Below are 20,907 nucleotides of genomic sequence, written 5' to 3' on the forward strand. Positions count from 1 at the left end.
TTGGTGCTTTTATCCGCTGTGTCACGATTTGGCCATTTTTTTGCCCTAAGCAACCGGACTATTTCATTCTGATAAGAAACCAAAGCTGTGGTCGCAGGAATAAAAGTACGAGTCTTGAAACTGGGTCTCGGTAGTGTCATTAAAGTTGATGGCGGTGATACAGACACATGAGCGGGATTGAATGTGATGTGGGTTGGAACAGGGATAATATTTTTTTTCAATGACTGGTGTCTACTTCTTCATTTAGTCGTTTAGTTTATACATAATAACTCCAATATGCAAATTGATTTTGTGTATTGTCTATTGAACGTTTAAATAGGAGCCATGATAGAACGTTGTCGTTATTTAATAATGATTATTATTCTGCACTTTCATGTTTTATAATGTGAATGAAAAGATAAAAAGAAAATAGTAAATAGTAATAAAAAGAATAATTATTATTTTATGATTATTAATGCTTTGTGAGCATGCTCTGCAGGGCCGTAGCGTCCGGGGGGGCAGGGGTGCCAAAAAATAATCGCAAAGGTAAAAAAAAAATAATTGCAAAGTTGGTATTAATTCTGTGAGAAAATGCACGGATTGGCTCTCTTGCTTGTCCACAGAAGAAGAAACGTTATTCCTGATCCTGAGACAATCTACGAAATGAAGTCCAATTGGCGTGTTGTGTTGAAAAATGACTGTACTTATGGCAAAATGAACCCACAATTTCTGACTTCTGATTGAGCAATAAATAACAGTTAAAATGCACCAGAATGCAGTATTATACATACAGTTTTTAAAAAAATTTCCACACCGTCAGAGGGGGACACCCCCTCCCACCCCCTCCCCCCTCGGGGCCTTTGCCCCCTCGTGTGCGCTTACTGCCCCCCCCCCCCCCCCCCCCTGGCATTTTCCTCAGGCTACGGCCCTGCTCTGGTCTATTATTCAGATGTATGTGCCATCTTAACAACGAGTAATGGCACTTAAAATTGTGTCTTAAAAGGTCTTATTAAATTTACATGTAGATCACTGCAGGAAATATGATTGAGGAATCACGGCAGCTCTCTTGAACATCTTTGCATATTGGCTTCGGTTCGCTGAGTTTTTCTATGCTCAGTTAGTATGTTAAGCCTTCGAAAATTTCATTTGCCTTACATTGGCTTTATTCTTTGCCCATGTAATTAGTACGACAGCACTGAAGCACCGAAACATCTTTTGTAAGAAATGAATGGAGGCCAGTGTTACATCTTTATGTGTAAGACCATTTATTATTAGTCTTTAACAGATTAATTTAGCGACATATATATATATATATATATATATATATATATATATATATATATATATATATATATATATATATATATATATATATATATATATATAATAAAATAAATATATATATATATATATACTACTTAAATCTATAAACCGACCCAAATTACAAAGCACCGTGCAATTTCCCCATATATATATATATATATATGGGAAAATTGCACGGTGCTTTGTAATTTGGGTCGGTATATTGATTTAAGTAGTGGTTTGCCACAGTCACTCCACGGTGGTGAAATCTCTTCAGCAGACAGACGGTAATCAATAAAAATAATTAAATATGCTTCCGAATAAAAAAAGAACAAAGAGGTCTTTTTGGGTATTTTTCCTTTATTCTTCGTCATTTTTATTAAAATAGATCTTTTAAGGTATATCTGAATCTATAGTTTGATATTGCCTCGACAATAAGACAACGTTACCTTTACATTAAAACATAGAATAAAGCGTTAGGTGGTAATTTAAATCTTAACAATACAATAACAATACACTGCTATTATTACAGGTCCATTTGTCTGTGTTCTCATTAATTTCTCCATTACATTAAATATATGTCATATTTTAAATCTAAGAAAATATAGTACTATATAAGTAGGCTAATTTTGCCCTTGTTTCAATTTTCTTTACATAATATTAATACAGAGTAAATGTTGATTTGCAATTTTATAGACATTCCAAAAGAAAAAAAAAACGATAGATAATAAAGAAAAGCTGTAATAACAGGTGTAGATCCAGACAAACAAGGTCTTAATATCGTGTACAATTAGATTCAAGTTATCGCCTTGGGCATGTTGTCAATTGCCGAAGAAGCGCAAAAACAATTTAAGCATGATAATGGTCTATGGGTAAGCGAAATCACAGTACTCCTTTATCCTTTGGCTAGATTAAAACCTTACCAATTTTACATGGCTCGATTTAGATTTAACCATTTTATTTTTTTCATCTGAATATTTCATGAGTAAAGATAAAATTTTGACAAAGCAAAGGAAAAATACATATACATTGCCAACTCCATAATCATTATTTGGTCCTTGAAAGAGGTGCTTATAAAAGCAAGAATGGCACGAAACTTTCAGATTGCCACCAAATGTCTCTTTTGATGGACAATCCCACCAACGATTCACCTTCTTCACTTAAAAAGCGTGGTGGTTATTGATCTTCATCTTCTAAATGAATAATGATTACAGCCAATGTCACATAGTCTTTTCACATATGCCCCAAGGAAAATCATCAAAATCAACACGGAAGCAAACAACTATGTTGTTGTTCGTATGATCTTATGTCAAAAAAAAAAAAAAAAAATTGGGGGGGGGGGGGGGGGTGTTGGATGTTGAAGATGTCAAGGTGATTACAAAGCACATCATGTAAGTGAACAAGCTTACGCCGGTATCCACCTAAAGGGCAGCCGGTTGCTCTGTTGTTCCGTCACGGCTTTTGTTTTCTAATGCTACGTTTAAGGAGATCTTTGTAAGTGGCTCTAAAACAATCGGCGCAACTACAGCAGAAAAAAATGATAAATAAATGAAATACAAAAGAGAGAATATCCAACAACTTAACGTATGGCAATTATCCATACCTCCCACGACAAAATATCACCGCTAATAGATTTTGGGCTTATTACTGCAAGTCAAATTATGCAAATAAACATAATTATGTCAACAATTATCACGGGATGGAATCATCCTGTCGTCTAGACAATATTTCATAATCGCTTTATTGATACTAAGAATAGAAAAAAAATTATATATCGCGGAAATGTTGCCAGCAATCTTACTTAAAAATTGTAAGCTGATGGTATTGGACTGGAATTAAATTAGCTAAGAAATTGAATTTCGGGAAACAATAATCGTGGTAGGAAAAGTGACCTATTCTATTAGTGAGCGTTGTTGCGTTTCTGTCCTCTTGGATGCAGCATCTCCAGTGAGGATGTTAACATGTCGACAAGTTTGCCCAAGTCACTCGCAAAAGTCTCCTGGTCTCCATTATTATGATTGACCGAGCCTGGGCCAGCACTTCCAGCTGACGCACAATAGCTTTCTAAAACTGACCAGGAGCACGATTTCTTGCAGCATTCCTCTACAATGCCCCTTTTTCGCCTGGGCTGAAGTCCATCTGGGTTTGAGAGATTTGTTGCCGTGCTACTGGCCAAATCGGTATCATGGCGCTTGGAGATCAAAAACGGCAGTGCAGCTCTCTTCGACAAAAACATGGGAGCTGAAATGAGAACAATATGTTTTTTAAAGTTTTGTATACGTTTCCCGCTAAAAAGTGAATTCTGTATTTTGTTCATCATTTGAGAGACTGGAGCATTACTGTAAAAAATCATCAAGTCCCAAATAATGATGGGTATTTTACAGACAATTCTCCTTCGTCGTATATAAAATGTCGCTTTGTTCTCGTGTCGTTTTGAGACCTCTCCGGTACCCCAAGTTTTGGGCAACGTTGCAGATGCATTGATGAAAATTCAGTGTCACAAACATTCTCAAAGGAATTGTTTTTCGCTTTCCACTCAAAATCTAATCTGACATGTTTGATATGTTCAGTTATTCCACTTATGAGACTTCGTATGACCACACAAAATCGCTACGGACGTCGGCTAGGTAGATTAGCCTATTTTCAGATCTCACTCATAAGAATACCATGGTATTTTACAGACTTGTCTGACACGAGACATCAGCCAATAATGACGATTTAAATAAGCGAAATAAGATGAGATTCGATAACAATTGAGACGTGATTAGGCTAGGGCGTTATAAGTATTCTTATTACTTATTTCCTTGTCGCGTAATGGTACATAATTACTGTGTCATTTTCCATTTCACCAGATTCCTGGACTGTATTAAATACAGCAGTTATTTTTTTGTCGGTATGAAGCGATTTTTTAAAAAAAAATTTGATCAGCATTATACATATTATATTCCACGCATCGAGGATGGATAAGTGAAGAGAACAAAATAAGAGGGTTGACATAAGCTCAAACTGGCGAAAGATAGCACATTACAAAGCAGGTCTGTGGCAAACACCTTGTAGGAAGTAATTTTATTGTGTGTGGGGGAGGGGGTTAACTCCCTATCCCATCCTCCACGATTCCCATGCCTTTTGTGTGATGTGTTTTCAACATTGTATAGTAATTGACTCTGTCTGTAGTCTGCAAAACAACGCATTGACCGAAAGCGAAAGTCAGTTATCGTTTTAGTATATAATTCAAAAACTGAATGTCAATGTCCCCCAAGATAAAATGGCGCTGTAATCCGCCATGTTGTTGTTCGTCTGATCGATGATATTTCCTTTCTTCTGATTGCTAAAAAACCCACAGATTACATAGTGGTTCATTATGTTCGGCCTCTACGTCAGAGGAAGATACTGAGTTTTATCAGACCTTGAAAATAAGATCGCACTTTGTACTAACATTATTATGATTGGTTATATATCGTAGGACTGTATATTGTCATTTGCTACCAATGCCATGCTGTTTACATGCATGTTGTCGTCGGTTAACAAAATACACACATTATATATTTTACATCGTTCATAATACTTTTTTTACTAAATGCATCGACAAATTTGGTTCTTAGTTTTGTTTTGTAACTTGAGGGTATCCGTTATCATTTGAACTTCTTGCATTTTATGACGTTTTTTAACTTGAGGGTATCCGTTATCATTTGAACTTTTTGCATTTCATGACGCAAACAGTTTGTTATTGGAGAGGTCGAGTGTACGTGTCTAGCGGTCATCGTGGGCAGAGTACGTGTCTAGGGATTATCTGTCAACACGTTTCTTCAATTTCTTTTCTTGACTGATTAGTTATAACAGCTTTTGCGTGATCGTTTTTTCATTTATGTTGTACGGATCGCCCACCAGTGTCTTTATGCTCATGCCTCACCCATTTATAATGGTTTTCATAATCAATCTTTAGTCAAAGGGTTTCGAATCTGTTTTCTCTCTGCACGAAATTTACTTAGAGATACATTTGAAGTCAAATTTTTGCAACAAAGCTAGACAAAATGCCTCCGTATAGTTTCAAATACAGTAGTATACCTAACCATTGCGTACTTTTACGAAATGGAGGGATGGATAAATAGGCCAATTTTCTACCAGAAATTTGAAGAAAGTGCAGTTTTAAAGCTATTTTTGACTGAACAAAGCATTAATTTGGTAAATGACTTGGTAGATCAACTTTCTTTAGTTGTATAAGAAACTATTAGAAGTGGTTTATATGCGTTACTGGGAAACTATTCTCGCTTTATATGTAACTTTAAAGGATAATAGGTAGAGTAAACTTAAGCTTTTCAGTTTTCGAATTTTAGAGAATCGGCACTCGATCTATACACTAGAAATATGTTTAAATCGATAATCATCCTATAAACACTATAAAAACAATCAATTACTAGAAAAAAGGTTGATAATGACAGCTCAGGTAGATAGCTTAAGGATATTGAAACCCTTTATTATCATCCACATACCGAAATCGAGGCTTTTACAGCATCTAAATATTCAATAATGCATCTATCTTTGTGCTGATTTAAAATTAAAAAAATCAAAAATATAAAATATCAGCGCTTATATTTCTCCTTGCAATGTATAAGCATAGGCAACTTTAATCAATTTAACACCTTTCTATTTAGAGGTAGTATAGCAATCAGTATGGGGCGTAACTTTATCCCTGAACAAGATTTTATTACCAAAATTGGCAGAGTTGACCACGAGTGTATAAGCTACATTCCCGTACCATCGTTTTGGTTTAAATCCTTTTGTTATGGAGTTATTAGCCCCTGATTACAGGTTTTCGGCAAACAGACACATTATTTTGCTTTATAAACGATAAAATCTGAACGACGACTTTTAAGAAAAATTGCTTACAGGGTTTTGGAGTACTAAATGGTGTCATTAAATAGGCACTGAAACGGTGATCGCGGGTGGTTATGTAAAAGATGAAATTGAGAAACCTATTTTTTTCATTTTACCCCAAAATCGCAATTATGACGTCATTATGACATATGTTTAAATGTCAATTAATTTAGTCACTAAACACTGAAGATTTATCTTTTACCCAAAAGAATGTATGTAAGACAGTAAATAAGGAGTTTTGGGAGAAGGTTGACAATATCCTTAACACACATGCTCTCTCCCCTGTGGCTTGTGTGACGTCACCCAACCACGTGACCATGTAGTTCATTTACTTCCAGCCTTAGCAAAAACGATTTGTAAAGCTCGGTATGAGCTTCAAATTTGTATATTTTTTATAAAGAAATCATTAGTTGGGCATGTTGTTTCTGAAGGATATGCTCAGTCCAAGCCATCTTGATGATCTGTCTAAAACCCTTGAAACTCAAGTCACATTTACGAGCAAAATGCTGCCGGAATTAAAATCACGGAATTCTAAGTGCATTCCAAATATTTGGACCTCAGGCCCATACCTGTGGTCGGCCCTAATGTTTTGGTCAAGCTCGTTTATTATTATTATTATTATTATTATTATTATTATTATTAGTTGTTGTTGTTGTTGTTGTTGTTGTTGTTGCAGGTATCACGTTCACTGTTAAATGCTCACGATTGTCTTGAAAACATCTGTAAAATTCCATGAATGATGACTAAGAAATAATGACAAATATTCATTTAAAACCAATTTCTCAATAATTTCCAGTAAGTAATTTGATTTTTCCAGTAATTACCTACTTTTCTGCTTCCAAGAAATGCCATTGTCAGCTTAAACCGACAAAAAGATAAATTTGTCCTGTAAACAATTATGTACGTAAACTTCTCTTTAGACAACACGGATTTAACTCTGAGTTTCATACAGAGAAAATACTTCTTTTGCCTTAAATTTTAGATAATTTTCAATATCTGAAAATTACCTCTTCACTGCCAAATCCTAAATATCCTACTTATTCAACATTTCTGCTTATGATTAGCTTTTCATAATTACAGAGCCGAGATTTTTTATAGAGTAATAGAGAAAGGCGGGTTCACATAAGTTCAAAACAGTATAACAGAGTATAGTCTAGAGGCAATTCCCAGAACACATTAATGTGAAATTATTTGTCCTGTGTGTCCCAGTAACAATGTCCCAAAAAATCAGGCAAACAAAACGCTAAGCAAGTATGATTTTCTCTAAATAACGGTCGATTATTTTTTCAAATCCCACGATAGGTGATTAAACCCTATTCTTATTATCGCCCATAGATAGACAGATTCGGGTGTAAATTGTCCTAGACACTCCCGCTGTCCTTATAGTTAAAGGTTTAGATATCAAATACAGCAGTTTCAAGCTTCAACCAAAATATAAATGTAGACTTAAGACAAATAGAGCCAAAATAGTCGGTGATCAAAATCGTTATGAGATAAGACATCCAATTTAACCAAAGGCGTCAGTATAAGCTTCTCTTAATGTGTTTTGTCTGCACGTTTTGATTATTGCCGTTGACATGACATGTGCAATACGTTGCTAGTTGTAATTCTTATTACAGTGTAGGTAACACGCCACGAAAGAAGCATGGTTCAGGAGACGCCGTGCAATCATTGTAGAACATTTCTTGGCATGGTGGTACTTTTTACCTATTAAACACGTCTTTATTTCCCGAACTATCGAAGAAAAGTTTTCTTTCAAATGCTTCAACACGAAGAAGAAAACAAGATGACAAAATGTGCAATTACAGTATTCAAAGTATTTTATATAAGCAACAGTATTCCAAGTATCTTATATAAGCAACAATCTCTGAAGTGGTTTTCAGCCTCTAGCTTGTCAACCCGGTGGCACGTTCTCAGAACTTGGTGGATAATTTGGAATGTGGTTTAATGGCACCTTCAATATTTGTTATCGACACTTTTTACAGTAACATAAATAATGCGATAATTAACCAATTTGTCACAAAATCGATTGAAACAAAGTTGAATTTTTCAATAAAAGTTGACGATTTTCCCTGTCTGTTTTTGCACTGTCGCGACTCGACCATTTATGATTTTCTTCTATAAAACCTTTCTCATTCTTTTTATATAATAATTAAATCGCGTAAAGCAAAAAGAGCAACATGTCTTAATTCTAAAGTTAACTTTTTCCCCTTCAAAGCAGTTCAAAGCAAGTTCATTGATTATAACCGTCCCTGAGATGATTACGATTTATCTATATGAGCATTATCACCATTAAGAGTTTTAACCATCAAAGTATATGGTTACCTGGAATTTACGTTTCAAAGCTGGTATAATGTACATTTCAAAGCCCATTCAGAGGTCTAAAATGTTCAGGAGAAGATAGCAGATCATCGATCCTTTAGATTATGCGTCTCGAGTTTTATCTCCACCCATTTCTCCTGAATCTAGAATAGGACTGATTTCAAGAAGCACGATTACATTTTATTACTGTTATATTATGCTCCCGTACTTTCCACACCATCGCATATCAATAATTATGCACACAGTAGGAAGGAAGGATTTCAGTAATTTTCTTGTGCAGTGGACAAGACGTAATAACAAAGCTTTTTCACAGTTGCATAAAACTGTTTCTAAATATAAGCAATTCGAGTATGGAGACAAAACCAATACTTCCTCGAATGGCATTTTGATCTCGATTTACCACATCAACGCCATCACTCACGGAAATCTTTTAGAATGGTATCAGGCGATAATGGCATTTGGATCGTCAAGGCAGCGCCCTGTGGCCAATACGAACCCCTCATACGAATCACGGAAACTTATATAATCTTATTTTAATTGGCAAAGAGATACAGTGCGTGGAAATCCTGCCGCTATTTGCAGCCTTATCCCGAGGAGGCAATTTCCTGAATTGCTTTCTATCAGCTGCACTCGAATTAAGGAAGTGGTAGTAGGGCCGTGTCTTGATTAATAGTCATTGGAATCCTATGTCGCTTTACGATGTCCTTAGACGTTACCTTAACCTATACCGCACGCGATCATCGTTAGCCTAAGAAAACCGCAAATGGAACTATAACTGATCGCCCCATGTCCTCAAAGTAATGACAGCGTAAGGATAAGTTCGGAAATGAATGGCAATCTTTGCCAGCTTCTTAATTACAAATTTTGTGTTTTTTACGCTGTTGGTAAGGTTTTTTCGAAACCTTTCATTGCTGTTAAAGGTGACAGGTATGTAGTATCGCAACCTTTTTGTCACACGTAAACAAGTAATTGGTATGGTTTTCGCTGAAAAGAGAAAACCATGGTTTTGCTTCTGTATCGTGCATCTTATTTCAAACTTTCGGGTTTATTTTGCTGGGTACTAAGAGATGCTAATCAAAGTAATAGGAAAGGAATACATTTACTTTTACCTTTACTTAACTTACTGTAAGAATTCTGAACTTATTGTAAGGGTAATAAAAGCTGCAGCTGGCTAAACATTATTTGGAGAACATTGTCGAAAGTAGAACTGTTCGTTTTATTTCACCTATCGGGGTGCTGTTCGTTCAAAATGGCTCCAAATGCAAGACATTCCGACGAGTACGTTGAAGATGATTGACAGGAATGGTAGTCCGCTAGGAACCGTAATCCACTCCCCATTATTTTGTACAGGTGACATTGGTTCCATGTACTAACCCCAATACTACAACCTGTCCTTACCTGTACTCATCATATGGGACCCCAGAATTTCATTCCTAGGACTACTATTCCTGTCACACCTGTCTCATAAAGACGCTTTAGGTCGAAAATTGGTCCAAAATTCTACCTTTGTTTAAGATAAATCCATAGTTGTTCACTTAAGTAAAGTATTCTTATGAAACATAAGTCATGTTTTTCTAGTCATAAGCAGGCGCAACGTTTCACTTAATGTAATAGGACATAAAGTAAAGTAAAACATTGGTGTAAAATGTGAAAAATTCTTTGATCTTTTGTCAAACAGGCCCAATCCATCCGACAGAGATGGGTCGTAGAGAGGAAGGTGGACCCAACTCGGCTGTAAACACACCTTGATGCTAATTTAAGAACGGCACTCGTGTCCAATTAAAGGCTACAAAAAGTATGTTCCTTACCTAACCTCTTCCCAGCTGACGGATTGTAGTTAAAACCTCTTCCGAAGCACACCAAGTCCAGAGTATCTGCTAATGATTTACCACAAAGGTTTTCTGACAGAGCTGCATGGCATAATGAGAGGACTATTACTGTGCCTATGATGAGCGAGTAAGACTTGTACATTCTGAAATAAGATTATAAAAATGAAAATGAATGGCAATTATAAGCAAAACCCTACTTACTTGTTTTTTTCATGGTGCAATAAACGTTACAATTTAGCTCACTGCGATTTTATAAGTCACGACTTATGTGATCCTCTTCCATATTACATTTCTATACCCCTCTAAAGACTAAAACAGCACATTTTCTTTCATTGCCCGATGAAGCTCTCCAGGAAGAAGTGGTTGGTTTAATTTGAGATAGGACGCCGCCGACACGTTGTCAATCTCACCTGTTGTGTTGTTTTGAGCGTATACAGTTGGAGATAAAGCAGACAACCTTCCTACTAAGTATCAAAAAGCACATGCGGCATCTGGCCATTTTCTCTGTATTGCGTGAGCGTGTGGTCGTTGCTTCTCCTTTGCCACACAACCTCTTTCGTGAAACTTTCGAATTGAAATACCCAGACCACGAGCACGTGTGAAATTTATATACACACCTAATATCTTTGAATACGTCACTTCCTCCCTGCCATGCATATGTGCGTATTTTCATTTTCCATTGTCCCCATTGTCAGACCTTTATGCATTTGAAAATCGATAACTTTTCAATCAACTAAACAGTACTAATGACGCAAATTTAAGCAATCGCCATTTCATTAAAAAAAACAACATAATAAATAGCAATAGTGCCAGAAAGTCGTGTTGTCTAAATTGCTTTTAAATTTCAGTTACGATCCAACGTTCATGCTTTTTACTTTTTTATGAATCACCAATAATGACGACCATCGCCTACTGATTAACCAAATTTACGTAGCAAGTACATATATATCTTAAATACACAATCTTCAGCACACCTATGCAGCTGATACTGTTATGTTAACAAAATGCCCAACAAAATCAAGAATTATCCTGTCTCCACTATGAAACATGCCAACATGTCCGAATTAGCTTTCTGGTTATTATTTGGCTAACTCATCGTTCAATGTCCAATGCGTTTCCTATCCAAACTACATGAAGCAGGGAAGTAGGGTGATTGATAATGTGGGATGATAATGCTTAAGTAGCTATACATAGTAATGCAAAATAAGAGCTTTGTTCCAACATGCAGGATATTAAAGCACAATTCTTAAACTTAGCACTGAAGCAAAATATTCACAAGGATTCTACTCTTTTTAAACTTCGGTTTACTTGTTTTTTTCCTTTCTTTTTTTGTCTATGGTATTTAAAATATCTATTCTTAAACTTCGTTCTGACGTCACGTTACTTGCAAGGATTCATAAGTCCCTCTTAAGTAGATTATGGTTTGTTTGTTTGCCCGTTTTTTTTTCCGTTGGTCGATGACATTGCCAAGATCTTTCCTTTTTTCACCCAAATGGTTTGTCGTAAAAGGCGCAGTTTTAGAACAAAAAGTCATTCACTTACCTCGATGTTGTTGTTGAAGCGGCAACCGCAGCACACACCGTTTTTGACTGCAACATTATTAAACAAGTGTTGCGTAGCTTGGTCCAAACCTACCTCCACAAATTTTTTCAAACAGATAATAAATAACTCTCAGGTGGCAATTATACCTGAGAAGGATCCAGCTAAAAGCCTGTGAAATGCATGACTTTCTTTCAAACAAACGTGGAAAACAAATTGGGTCCCCACTCACTTAATCTGAAAAGAGTGTGGCGGGGGATAATGATAGTTACTGTTAAGGAAAATTGCTTTGTCTCAAAGATCGAAGGATATTTCATCACGTACCGTCATTATACCTGTGGATTACTTGCAAATCTAGATCTTAGGTTCTTTTAAGAAATTGGCTGCATCAAGTGGTCATTAGGGAACGTTTGAGAGCCGTAGGTAGCCGCAAGATTTCCGAGATGGGAGACACCCGCCAATATTGCCCTCCGGTCAAATTTGAAAGACGGTGACTTAAAAACTATTAGCATGCTTGCGGGAAACCCTGAGAATAGATACGTTGAATAGCGACTGCAGGAGACCGTAAACGCCAGACATTCACAAACAACTGGATGCGTAGGAAACATCGACTTTTCACAACAGGTTGCTAGCAAATTGACTAGGTCCTTGGTGCGCTGGTTATCAAGTCTTAAGATATAAGGCATTTACTTAACAAGTTGGTTAATTATATGTATAAATAGTCAATGAGGGACGTAAAGGAAGGATGCCATTCATTGGATGCAGAGGTTGCATGGCAAACTACGATTATATGAAATGTTATTTTTACATTATGGTTCAAAAAGTATTTTGAGAACATAAGAAGTTAATTCGGTGAGGTCTGAGATTGCATATGATAAGATGAAATTTGAAACTAGAAATCAAAGGGGATGCCCATAAAGAACTTTAAAGAAACATTGTTTAATGACGTTTATCCTCAAAACTTCAGCAATTTTCACTTCAACAACAGGTGAATTTTTCCTGAAGCAAAATTACAATTTATCCGTAATGCTTCTCCTTGAACCAAAGAATTACATGTAACGTTTGGAAAATTATCTAATTATGTTCTTGAGCAGGTTTGTGCGAAAAAATGGATCACGTTGGATACGTTTAGATACGAAAAAAACAGATGAAAAATGGTTTTGATTGCAATTCTCATAGGAAAAATGTCTTTTTATTGTTATATAATAATGTGTATTCGCAACTGAAAGTCGCTGGATTGTACAATATATCATACAAATTAATACAAAACTTTAATGCAATAAATAAAATCAAACGAAATTAAATGACAATAACAGAGTATTAAAATGAATCAAAATAATATTTGGTAAATTGAAGATAATTTAAAATCATACTAAAAGTCAGATAATTCTTTAAAGTATTTAGTTTCCATGAATGTCTTTGAAGATCTGACAGTTCTCAATTTTGGGTCTCTATATTTTTGAGGCTGGCGTAGTGAATAGGACCTTTTAATTTAACTGGTAATAGTTGGTTGGTTTAACATGTATGATCTTTGAACATACTGTGGAAATTTGATTCCGATAGCCCATCTCTTCTGCATGCAAGCGCTCCACTGTTTGAATTGCTAAGTGCTTCATCATAGGCCTACTAGATATTAGGGTATATGATTTTACATGGTCGTTTCTGATTTTTTTCGATTTTGTCACTTTTTTGTTTTGTAAAACCGGGGTGCCATTGGCAAGGCTAATAACAGATATGTGGAAGAATATGAGTTCAGTACTACTGTAGAAACCCTTGATAGTTTCGATAGTATAGTCTCTGGCTTGCATTTTCACATGATTCATTGGATTACGAGATGGGCCCCTCCCAGCTCAAATCATTATTGTTCTTAAAACCTTTAAACCTTGTGTATTAAACAGCATAAAGATATCATGGTCAAGGTCATGGTCAAAGTTAGGAAACTGATAACATGATCTATAAAATCGTTCTTTCTACATTGATTTTTCCCCTTAAATTGCATATTGGTAATGTTGCACAAAAAGTACAAAAAATTGGTTGGTATTTTAGACAGCTCTGTGTTTGTTTTAGTAGAGTGCTACAGACACGACATGGGCTTGTTTGAAACGTTGTCCTCGTTGTCCTGCTTAAAAGCATTTGCCGTCTTCTTCCAAACCAAGCTTATTAAGAGCATAATAAGACTGCTAATAAGAAATGGGGATAGTGTATCTGACAGCCCAGAACTAACAAAACCAGACGTGCTGTATCTTGCAGACACGCTAGTCACGCATGAATCCGATATCCACCAAATTTAGATATTTCCTGGCCTTGCCAACATAAGTCAGATCAGTAAGACATAGTGAAAGTCTTCCTTCACGTCTTTGGCAAGTTAGGCTACACCATTCGCCAGAAGGGTGAATGTGCCATAGAAGAATAGACCTAATGAAATATTATATTATATTATATTATATTATATTATATTATATTATATTTAATCATTTGTAAGTAGCTCCGTGTTACTGGAAATTAAGATCAAGTAGCATGCAACTATATTTAAGTCGATATATTTTTTTATCTAATAGTCTGCAAAGATCCTAGTTACTGCACCATAATAAGTTATTATTATTATTATTATTATTATTATTATTATTATTATTATTATGGCATATCATGGCATATCTTCTTATTACATGTTGCTGTGTGATACATATATGATTGACAGATGCAAGATGCTAATATTGTGTGACGTTTACAAAGAAAAATATGTTTTCAGGAGGATTTGCGTCAGACATTTTTTAATTAATTTTTAAAGGGCAGAATATTTTTTTAAAGTTGGTAGATTAATTGTTGAATAATGAAAAGGATGCATAAAACACGAAATGTGAGAAAAACCTACAAGTTTGTCTTGAAGTAGAAATGCCATTCGCTTATTACTTCCGTCGCCCACACTAGCAAACCAACAAAATGTAAACGTTATTTTAATACGTAATTCTTAAAAGAATTATTTGGAAGAAAAATATGCCTCTCCAGTACCTGTTTGACATAAAAATTTCTTACCATCGCTCCGCTCGGATGAGCTTTACAGGTTAGATATGCAATATAGGCCTAACATTCCAATCTAGCTCCATGTACAACTCAATTTGAAATAAAATCTCTGGGTTCCTCAGCTTCTTAAAATGTGGAAACTGGGGAATTATGAGTTATATTTCACTTCAGCATCTTTTTCTTTGGATAGTTAAGGATGTGTGAAACCTGGAAAGAAATACTGGAAAGAAATAACTACCGCGTTTTGTAAAAAGGAGAACCAACGGATAATATTCTAATTTCTTTATTTTCGATTGAAAATGCATTTTAAACTCACTGGAATCTTTTGCACGGAAGACGGATCTGGGAAATGCGAACTTAGTCACTACTCCTCAAACCTAATATAGAGGTTCAAATAAGGTCACGGGCATGCTCTTAAAAATATTAAGAACACAGATTGCAAACTATGTTTGATTATTTTAGGGTCCAACATGAAGAACTTTGTATCAAAGTTTCACTGTCCTGGGACCATGAATAATAAAAAATAATTCATTGTCTATCCCCAAAAAGGGTACATACGTTACTGTCACAAATACAAAACGCCCAGCTGTGGAAATGCTTTACTCACTTTGAAAATTTAATCATCACTGGTTTTGTTCTTTGATATATCCCCTACAAGTATAACGTTGTAAAAAAATGATGATATGAAATTAAAATTAAATATACAGGAACATACATTAACCGGAACATACGTTACCATTAAGGTCTCTTTTTATAATGTAAAGACATGATAGAAATTAAAAATTCAATTAAAAATGAGACAGTCGTGGATTTTTTATCTATAAACATTTATTTTTAAAAAAATTGAAAACAACTTTGATTTCATTCAATTTTATTTTTTGACACTTCAGCATGTGAAATGCATCTCTTCTATATTGGGTTTGGGTGTACTACGCATTATATGACTCAAATATGGCGTATTTAAACATTTAAACTGCCTGGGGTCACCAAAAATGGCTCAATGCAAGGTGATTCATTAAATCCAGGCACAGAAATGGAATTCCGTTCAGTCCCCCTTTGCTAAGAAAACGAGTTTGGCTTCTTTCCCGTAAAGAATGACGAAGGTGAAGTCTACATAGTGGTAATGCATTGATAACGCGATCCATTTTTTTTTTTTTTTTTTTTGCATCAACCACTCGTCTCCTTTATTCAAAATATATCGGCATTTAATGGGTAGTCTAATTCATACTTCTTCCCGTCTCCTTGCGTTATGCTTCCACCCAAACTTAACTCGGGGTAACGAAATAAGAACTATCCCTGCATTCTCTGGGGCCAATGATAATACACGGTAGCGATAAAAAGACTCTTCGGGTGATACTTTGCCCATTTATATCCAATCACCTGAAATAAGGTGAATGTATATTTCATTGTACCCGGCAGAGATTGCAGTGCCGGTTTCAATAATGCGATGGTGGTTCGACCGCCCTTCATTGCCTCTATGAAGAGAGTGGGAGGCTCTTGCGGCCTTTTTCATTCACTGGGAAGAAGCGGAGAGATCGGGTCCGGTGACCGGGGGGCCATTTCCAGATGGACACCCTTTGCGGTCGTATTAGAGAAAAAATGCCTAAGTGGACACCAGAATGACAACCGTTTACAGCAAGGTGGGAAGGAGGGACCTGCAAGGGAAGGACAAAGTAGGTGGTTATTAAATCCCCGAAGCTTTGATCATTGCCATAGATAGAGTAGGGGAGACCGGGGCTAGTTGGACCCCGGGGTAAGTTGGCTCCTCGTCAATTTATGAAAAGTAACTACGAGGTAAAAAAAAATGATCACATCATTTTGTAAAATGACAGTATCCAATAATGCCAAGAAAGCCTCGGTCGTAAAAAAAGTTTAACAAGGGATGAGTCTAAATGAAAGATTTCTACAGCTAAAAGTAACTTTGTTAAAGAGATTTTTAAATCTATTTTCGTAGGCTTTTGATCGAATATAGTATATGTATAGGGCATCAAACTAAAGCTAATTGCTTCAAGTTTCACAAAAATGTAGTTCATTCTATCACCAAAAAAGGCTGCAATCCTTTTAAAAAAAATGTGCACCCGTAGCTAGTTGGACCTTCATGTAGACCACAATCCTCTGAGCGCAAAAGAGTTATAGACCATTGTTAAAACAAAGTAAATGGTTTGTTAAATAAATACCAGTTTAAGATTGAATTTGTTAGTTTCTTTTTAAACGAAAGCTAATTGGTTATTGTCATTCATTGAAACCTGCCTTATACCATTATTAGTTGATTCTTAAATAAAAAACAAGTTTAATAAATGGATATTTGGGTTTTTGCAACACATACAAGGTAACGTATAGAAACCTCAATATATCTGCTTTATTTGATCTACTTATTCAGCAAATAAAAATGTGTAAAATGTATTTCATGGTGTTTACATGGGATACCAACTGCATTTAAGTATGGAGTGCCAACTTGCCAAGTCTCTGGTGCCAACTTGCGTTTTTTGTCAAATTGTGAGCCATCTGGCATATATTTGCAAAATAATGACGTTGCATATGTAGCTAAATTTCATGGCGTTTGCTTTAAACCGGTTTTGTTTGCTCTTACTCATTCCCAGTTGGCTCTACAAAGCCATAAAAGTCTAATTGGGGCAAATAGCCCTGGTCTCCCCTTTGCATCGCTTGTAAGAGAAATTTGAAGATTAAACGCACCCCCAGGAGATAGAATTTCAAGGAATTGACGTTGAATCGTGTCCACATATATCTGAAGCATAAAAAATCTAGTTGTATAACTGTTGTGCAATTATGTAGGACAACAAGACAACAAGTGAATTTACCATGTTACATGTACTCCAAGTAGTTCACAAGTGCTAGACAAGAAAAGCTTGTGTATCGAGTTACTCCGGCTACGTCTTCCTTTTTTTTTCAAAAACAAGTCGCTGTTTAGTATCTTTTTCAGAAAATAAACACAAATTCAACAATCATCATTTACAAACTTTCTTTAACAACCGACACACAATATAAGCAATGCTTAATAATAAACGGTATGTAGGGCAATGAACCCTCTTGCTAGTATTCTCGGAAACCAAGCAGAAGAGATGAAATGTCAATGGCAAGTAGAATTCCAGAGTAATGAAAATACTTGGCCACCCACCTCGGACTTATTGATGACAATCAAGCTTTCAACGTGGGCGATAGAAATTGTTTCTCAGAAACACATTGCGAAGACATACTGAGTTTGCAAGCGTTTGCGATTATATAACACAGAGTGGCCAAGAATAGATCAAGTCAAAATCTCGACGCCCTGTTTTTGATGTCTTTTTAGTGTATTTTGCACTTACAAGCAAAAAACAACTGCAAAAGTACTACAAACAAGTTCCACTGAAAGAAATTTCATGAGCAAAGTAGACATAGCAACCCATCCCAATTTGCAACGTGCTCCATTGTTACAATGACCTTTACTCCGAGATCTTCACAATTCCATATATCACCAGTATTCAACTTTACTTCGATTTAGAGATCTTCACAATTCCATTACAACAGTATTCTTTCTTTCGGGTCAAACAAAAAAACTCACGGAAAACACAAACTAGTTGTACAAGACAATTAACGTGGTTTTACAACTGATCTATTTTGTCAATACAACAATATCTACCAAATAGTGGGACCTAATATTGTAGGTTGGATGCAGAGGTCTAGCACAACCTTTGAAGGGATATGAAATTATCACTTTTGTTATCTAATATGTTGTCTCATATCTAACTTAAGTCTATCAGGTGTTGTCTGTTGGAAGAACAAGTGTTTTACACCGCCGTTTTGATTGTACTCGTGGCCTGCTGACATTGCGATCTTTGACGTCAAAATGATTATTGCTAGGTGAAAGACTCTCGTAAGAAACTAATCAAATAACTGAACAGAAGTAGGTGAGATAAAAAAAGAAATTCCGTTCAGAAACAATGGACAAATCCCAGACGTTGGAAAGAACGATAGTTCAAAAACTGGATCTTAGCAAATGAGAGAAAAGTTTATCATTAAAAAATGCCTGATTTTGTGAGTAAACAACGCCGCGCCAAGTTCTACTTTGTAATAAATGAGTCTCAATATGTCAAACGTCCTCGATGCCTTTGGCATATATTTAGTCATCATGGGCAACACTCTTGTCTAAACGCCCCATTGTTTTTTCTCGGAAATCAAATACTTCAAATAGCAATTGCAGTATACTCGAGTCCACATAAGTGGGGATCAAACGCCACACACTGGGATTTAAATGTGGCGCAAGCTGTGGTCTTCATGCGCGCAACCAAAATCTTGCATAATACTAGTAATCATTGTCTAGACAAAGCAAGGTTTCCGTGAATCTACACGCAAAACGATAGTAGACATAGTAAAGATGGCTTATCCATCAATGATATCAGGCTGTGAAACCAATCTTCGTCTTTTTAGTCTTTGTGTACTATATATATATAGTACACAAAGACTAAAAAGACGAAGATGCACGCACATGTATACACTCACACGCACTCACACACACTAACTTAAAACACAGAGAGCAGCACTTCTGATCTAAAAGCATTCTTATAATCATAGTGGCATTTTGGACGAAAACATCTAAGACTGGGTTCCCATCCCTAGATCGATCTAACAGGATCGGTCCATCTCCACGGGGTCCCTTGCTAAATTGGGTCTGGGAATGGGTCTGGGAATGGTCTTTTACATACTTAATCCTCAAATGAGGTATATACTGTATGTGACTCTGTGGCTTTTTTCCTTGACAATTATCAGCAATGCCATGACCAAGTCGTAGCAAGTATAGTAAAACCTAGATTTCATTTACACGGGCGCCGTGCGATGAAATTGTCCGTACGATTTCTTTTTGAAATCGTAAGGAGCTACGGGCTTCGCCGGGTATGTCTACATTACATGGCCTTAAATCCGTACGATTCCGTGCGATTTCGCACGGCCACCGTTACCTCCGCTCAGACGCCGTACGAAAAGAGTATTATGGGCAGTAGACGTGCACCGTACGGGCATCTCATTTCCAACGTTATCTAGGCTGAAGTTGATTTGCTGTCACTTGAGAAAGCCAACAAGTTTGTTCATTCCTCTTAAAAAAGTATCAGCATGCTGTCGATAAAAATGATAAAAATAAAAATCTTATCTAAGAGACCATTCCCACAGATATTTAGATCGATCTATCCCCCTGGGGAGTCTCACTAGATTGCTGTTAGCTAACCGCTTAAATGTCTGTCCCGCCTACTAAAAGCTGTAAGGGGGTAATTAACTTTTGTGCGCGCTCGGCTCCCAGAAGCTGACAGCAATTTAGCGTGAACCCCCAGGGAGTTAGGTCGATCCAGATGGATCGATCTAAATCTGTGGGAACCCAGTCAAAGCCTGCCAGATATGGCACGCTGGAATTACTACGGGGCACTCTTATTCCTTAGAGAATACCCAAAGGTGACCTCTTTGCAGCCCACCAAACGAAAAAGCTCGAGATTTTTGTAAATGATAACTTATGCTGACTCATTACATGCTGACTCACTATTCAGGATATGGAGTCTTATTTAACATGTGACACGTATATATATATTTTATCCCTTAATATATCCCTTAATAAACGGGCAATAATTTATAATGTCGAAGTAATTTTTCGAGACAATTCATTTGTGGGTCATATAAAAAAGTGGCCTTGGTTGGCTAAATCTCGAACAAACAAATCTCTGTGTAGTTTTCTTACTTGGCACGAATGATGATGTCAATTTTTGTGGAAATTTTAGTTGAAGAAGACATAATAAGAGCTTTCCGCATTATTTTCCCTGAACTCACACTGAACAGCACCGAATTGCCCACCTCGGAATCTCGGCGTACTTACTTGTGTAAAAAAATGTTTAATGAGATCAAATTACATAAACATAGATTACATAATCTTTCAAGAATACCCGTATCATTGAAAAGGACACCAGGAATCATAACGGTTGTTTTACCTTAATGTCTGACGAAACAACAAAAACACTTTAAACCATACATAATGCGCGTTTTAATGACCTGTGTCTATTCATGG

General features: G+C 36.2%; 1 protein-coding gene across 1 annotated transcript; it reads right to left on the reverse strand.

Annotated features, from left to right (window-relative positions):
• Positions 1-1,629: 1,629 nt before the first annotated feature.
• Positions 1,630-15,156, reverse strand: LOC106180359 (uncharacterized). The gene is made up of 3 exons (XM_013564328.2): positions 10,718-15,156; positions 10,287-10,450; positions 1,630-3,522 (listed from the first exon to the last, which is right to left on the reverse strand). Exons 1-3 carry the CDS (start codon positions 10,978-10,980, stop codon positions 3,182-3,184), a joined length of 768 nt encoding a protein of 255 aa, XP_013419782.2. The 5' UTR covers positions 10,981-15,156; the 3' UTR covers positions 1,630-3,181.
• Positions 15,157-20,907: the final 5,751 nt, after the last annotated feature.

Source organism: Lingula anatina, chromosome 1, assembly GCF_051362555.1.
Source record: "Lingula anatina isolate TDL-2025a chromosome 1, LinAna3.0, whole genome shotgun sequence".
Classification (NCBI taxonomy): Eukaryota; Metazoa; Brachiopoda; class Lingulata; order Lingulida; family Lingulidae; genus Lingula; species Lingula anatina.

Bases quoted from the DNA above. Each gene is read 5' to 3' on its own strand.
- LOC106180359 (XM_013564328.2), bottom strand. From the start codon at position 10,980: ATGAAAATACGCACATATGCATGGCAGGGAGGAAGTGACGTATTCAAA. The intron at 10,451-10,717 runs GTGAGATTGACA...ATCTTATTTCAG, and splicing joins CGCTCAAAACAACACAACAG to AATGTACAAGTCTTACTCGC. The intron at 3,523-10,286 runs GTAAGGAACATA...TTCTCATTTCAG, and splicing joins GTCAGCTGGGAAGAGGTTAG to CTCCCATGTTTTTGTCGAAG.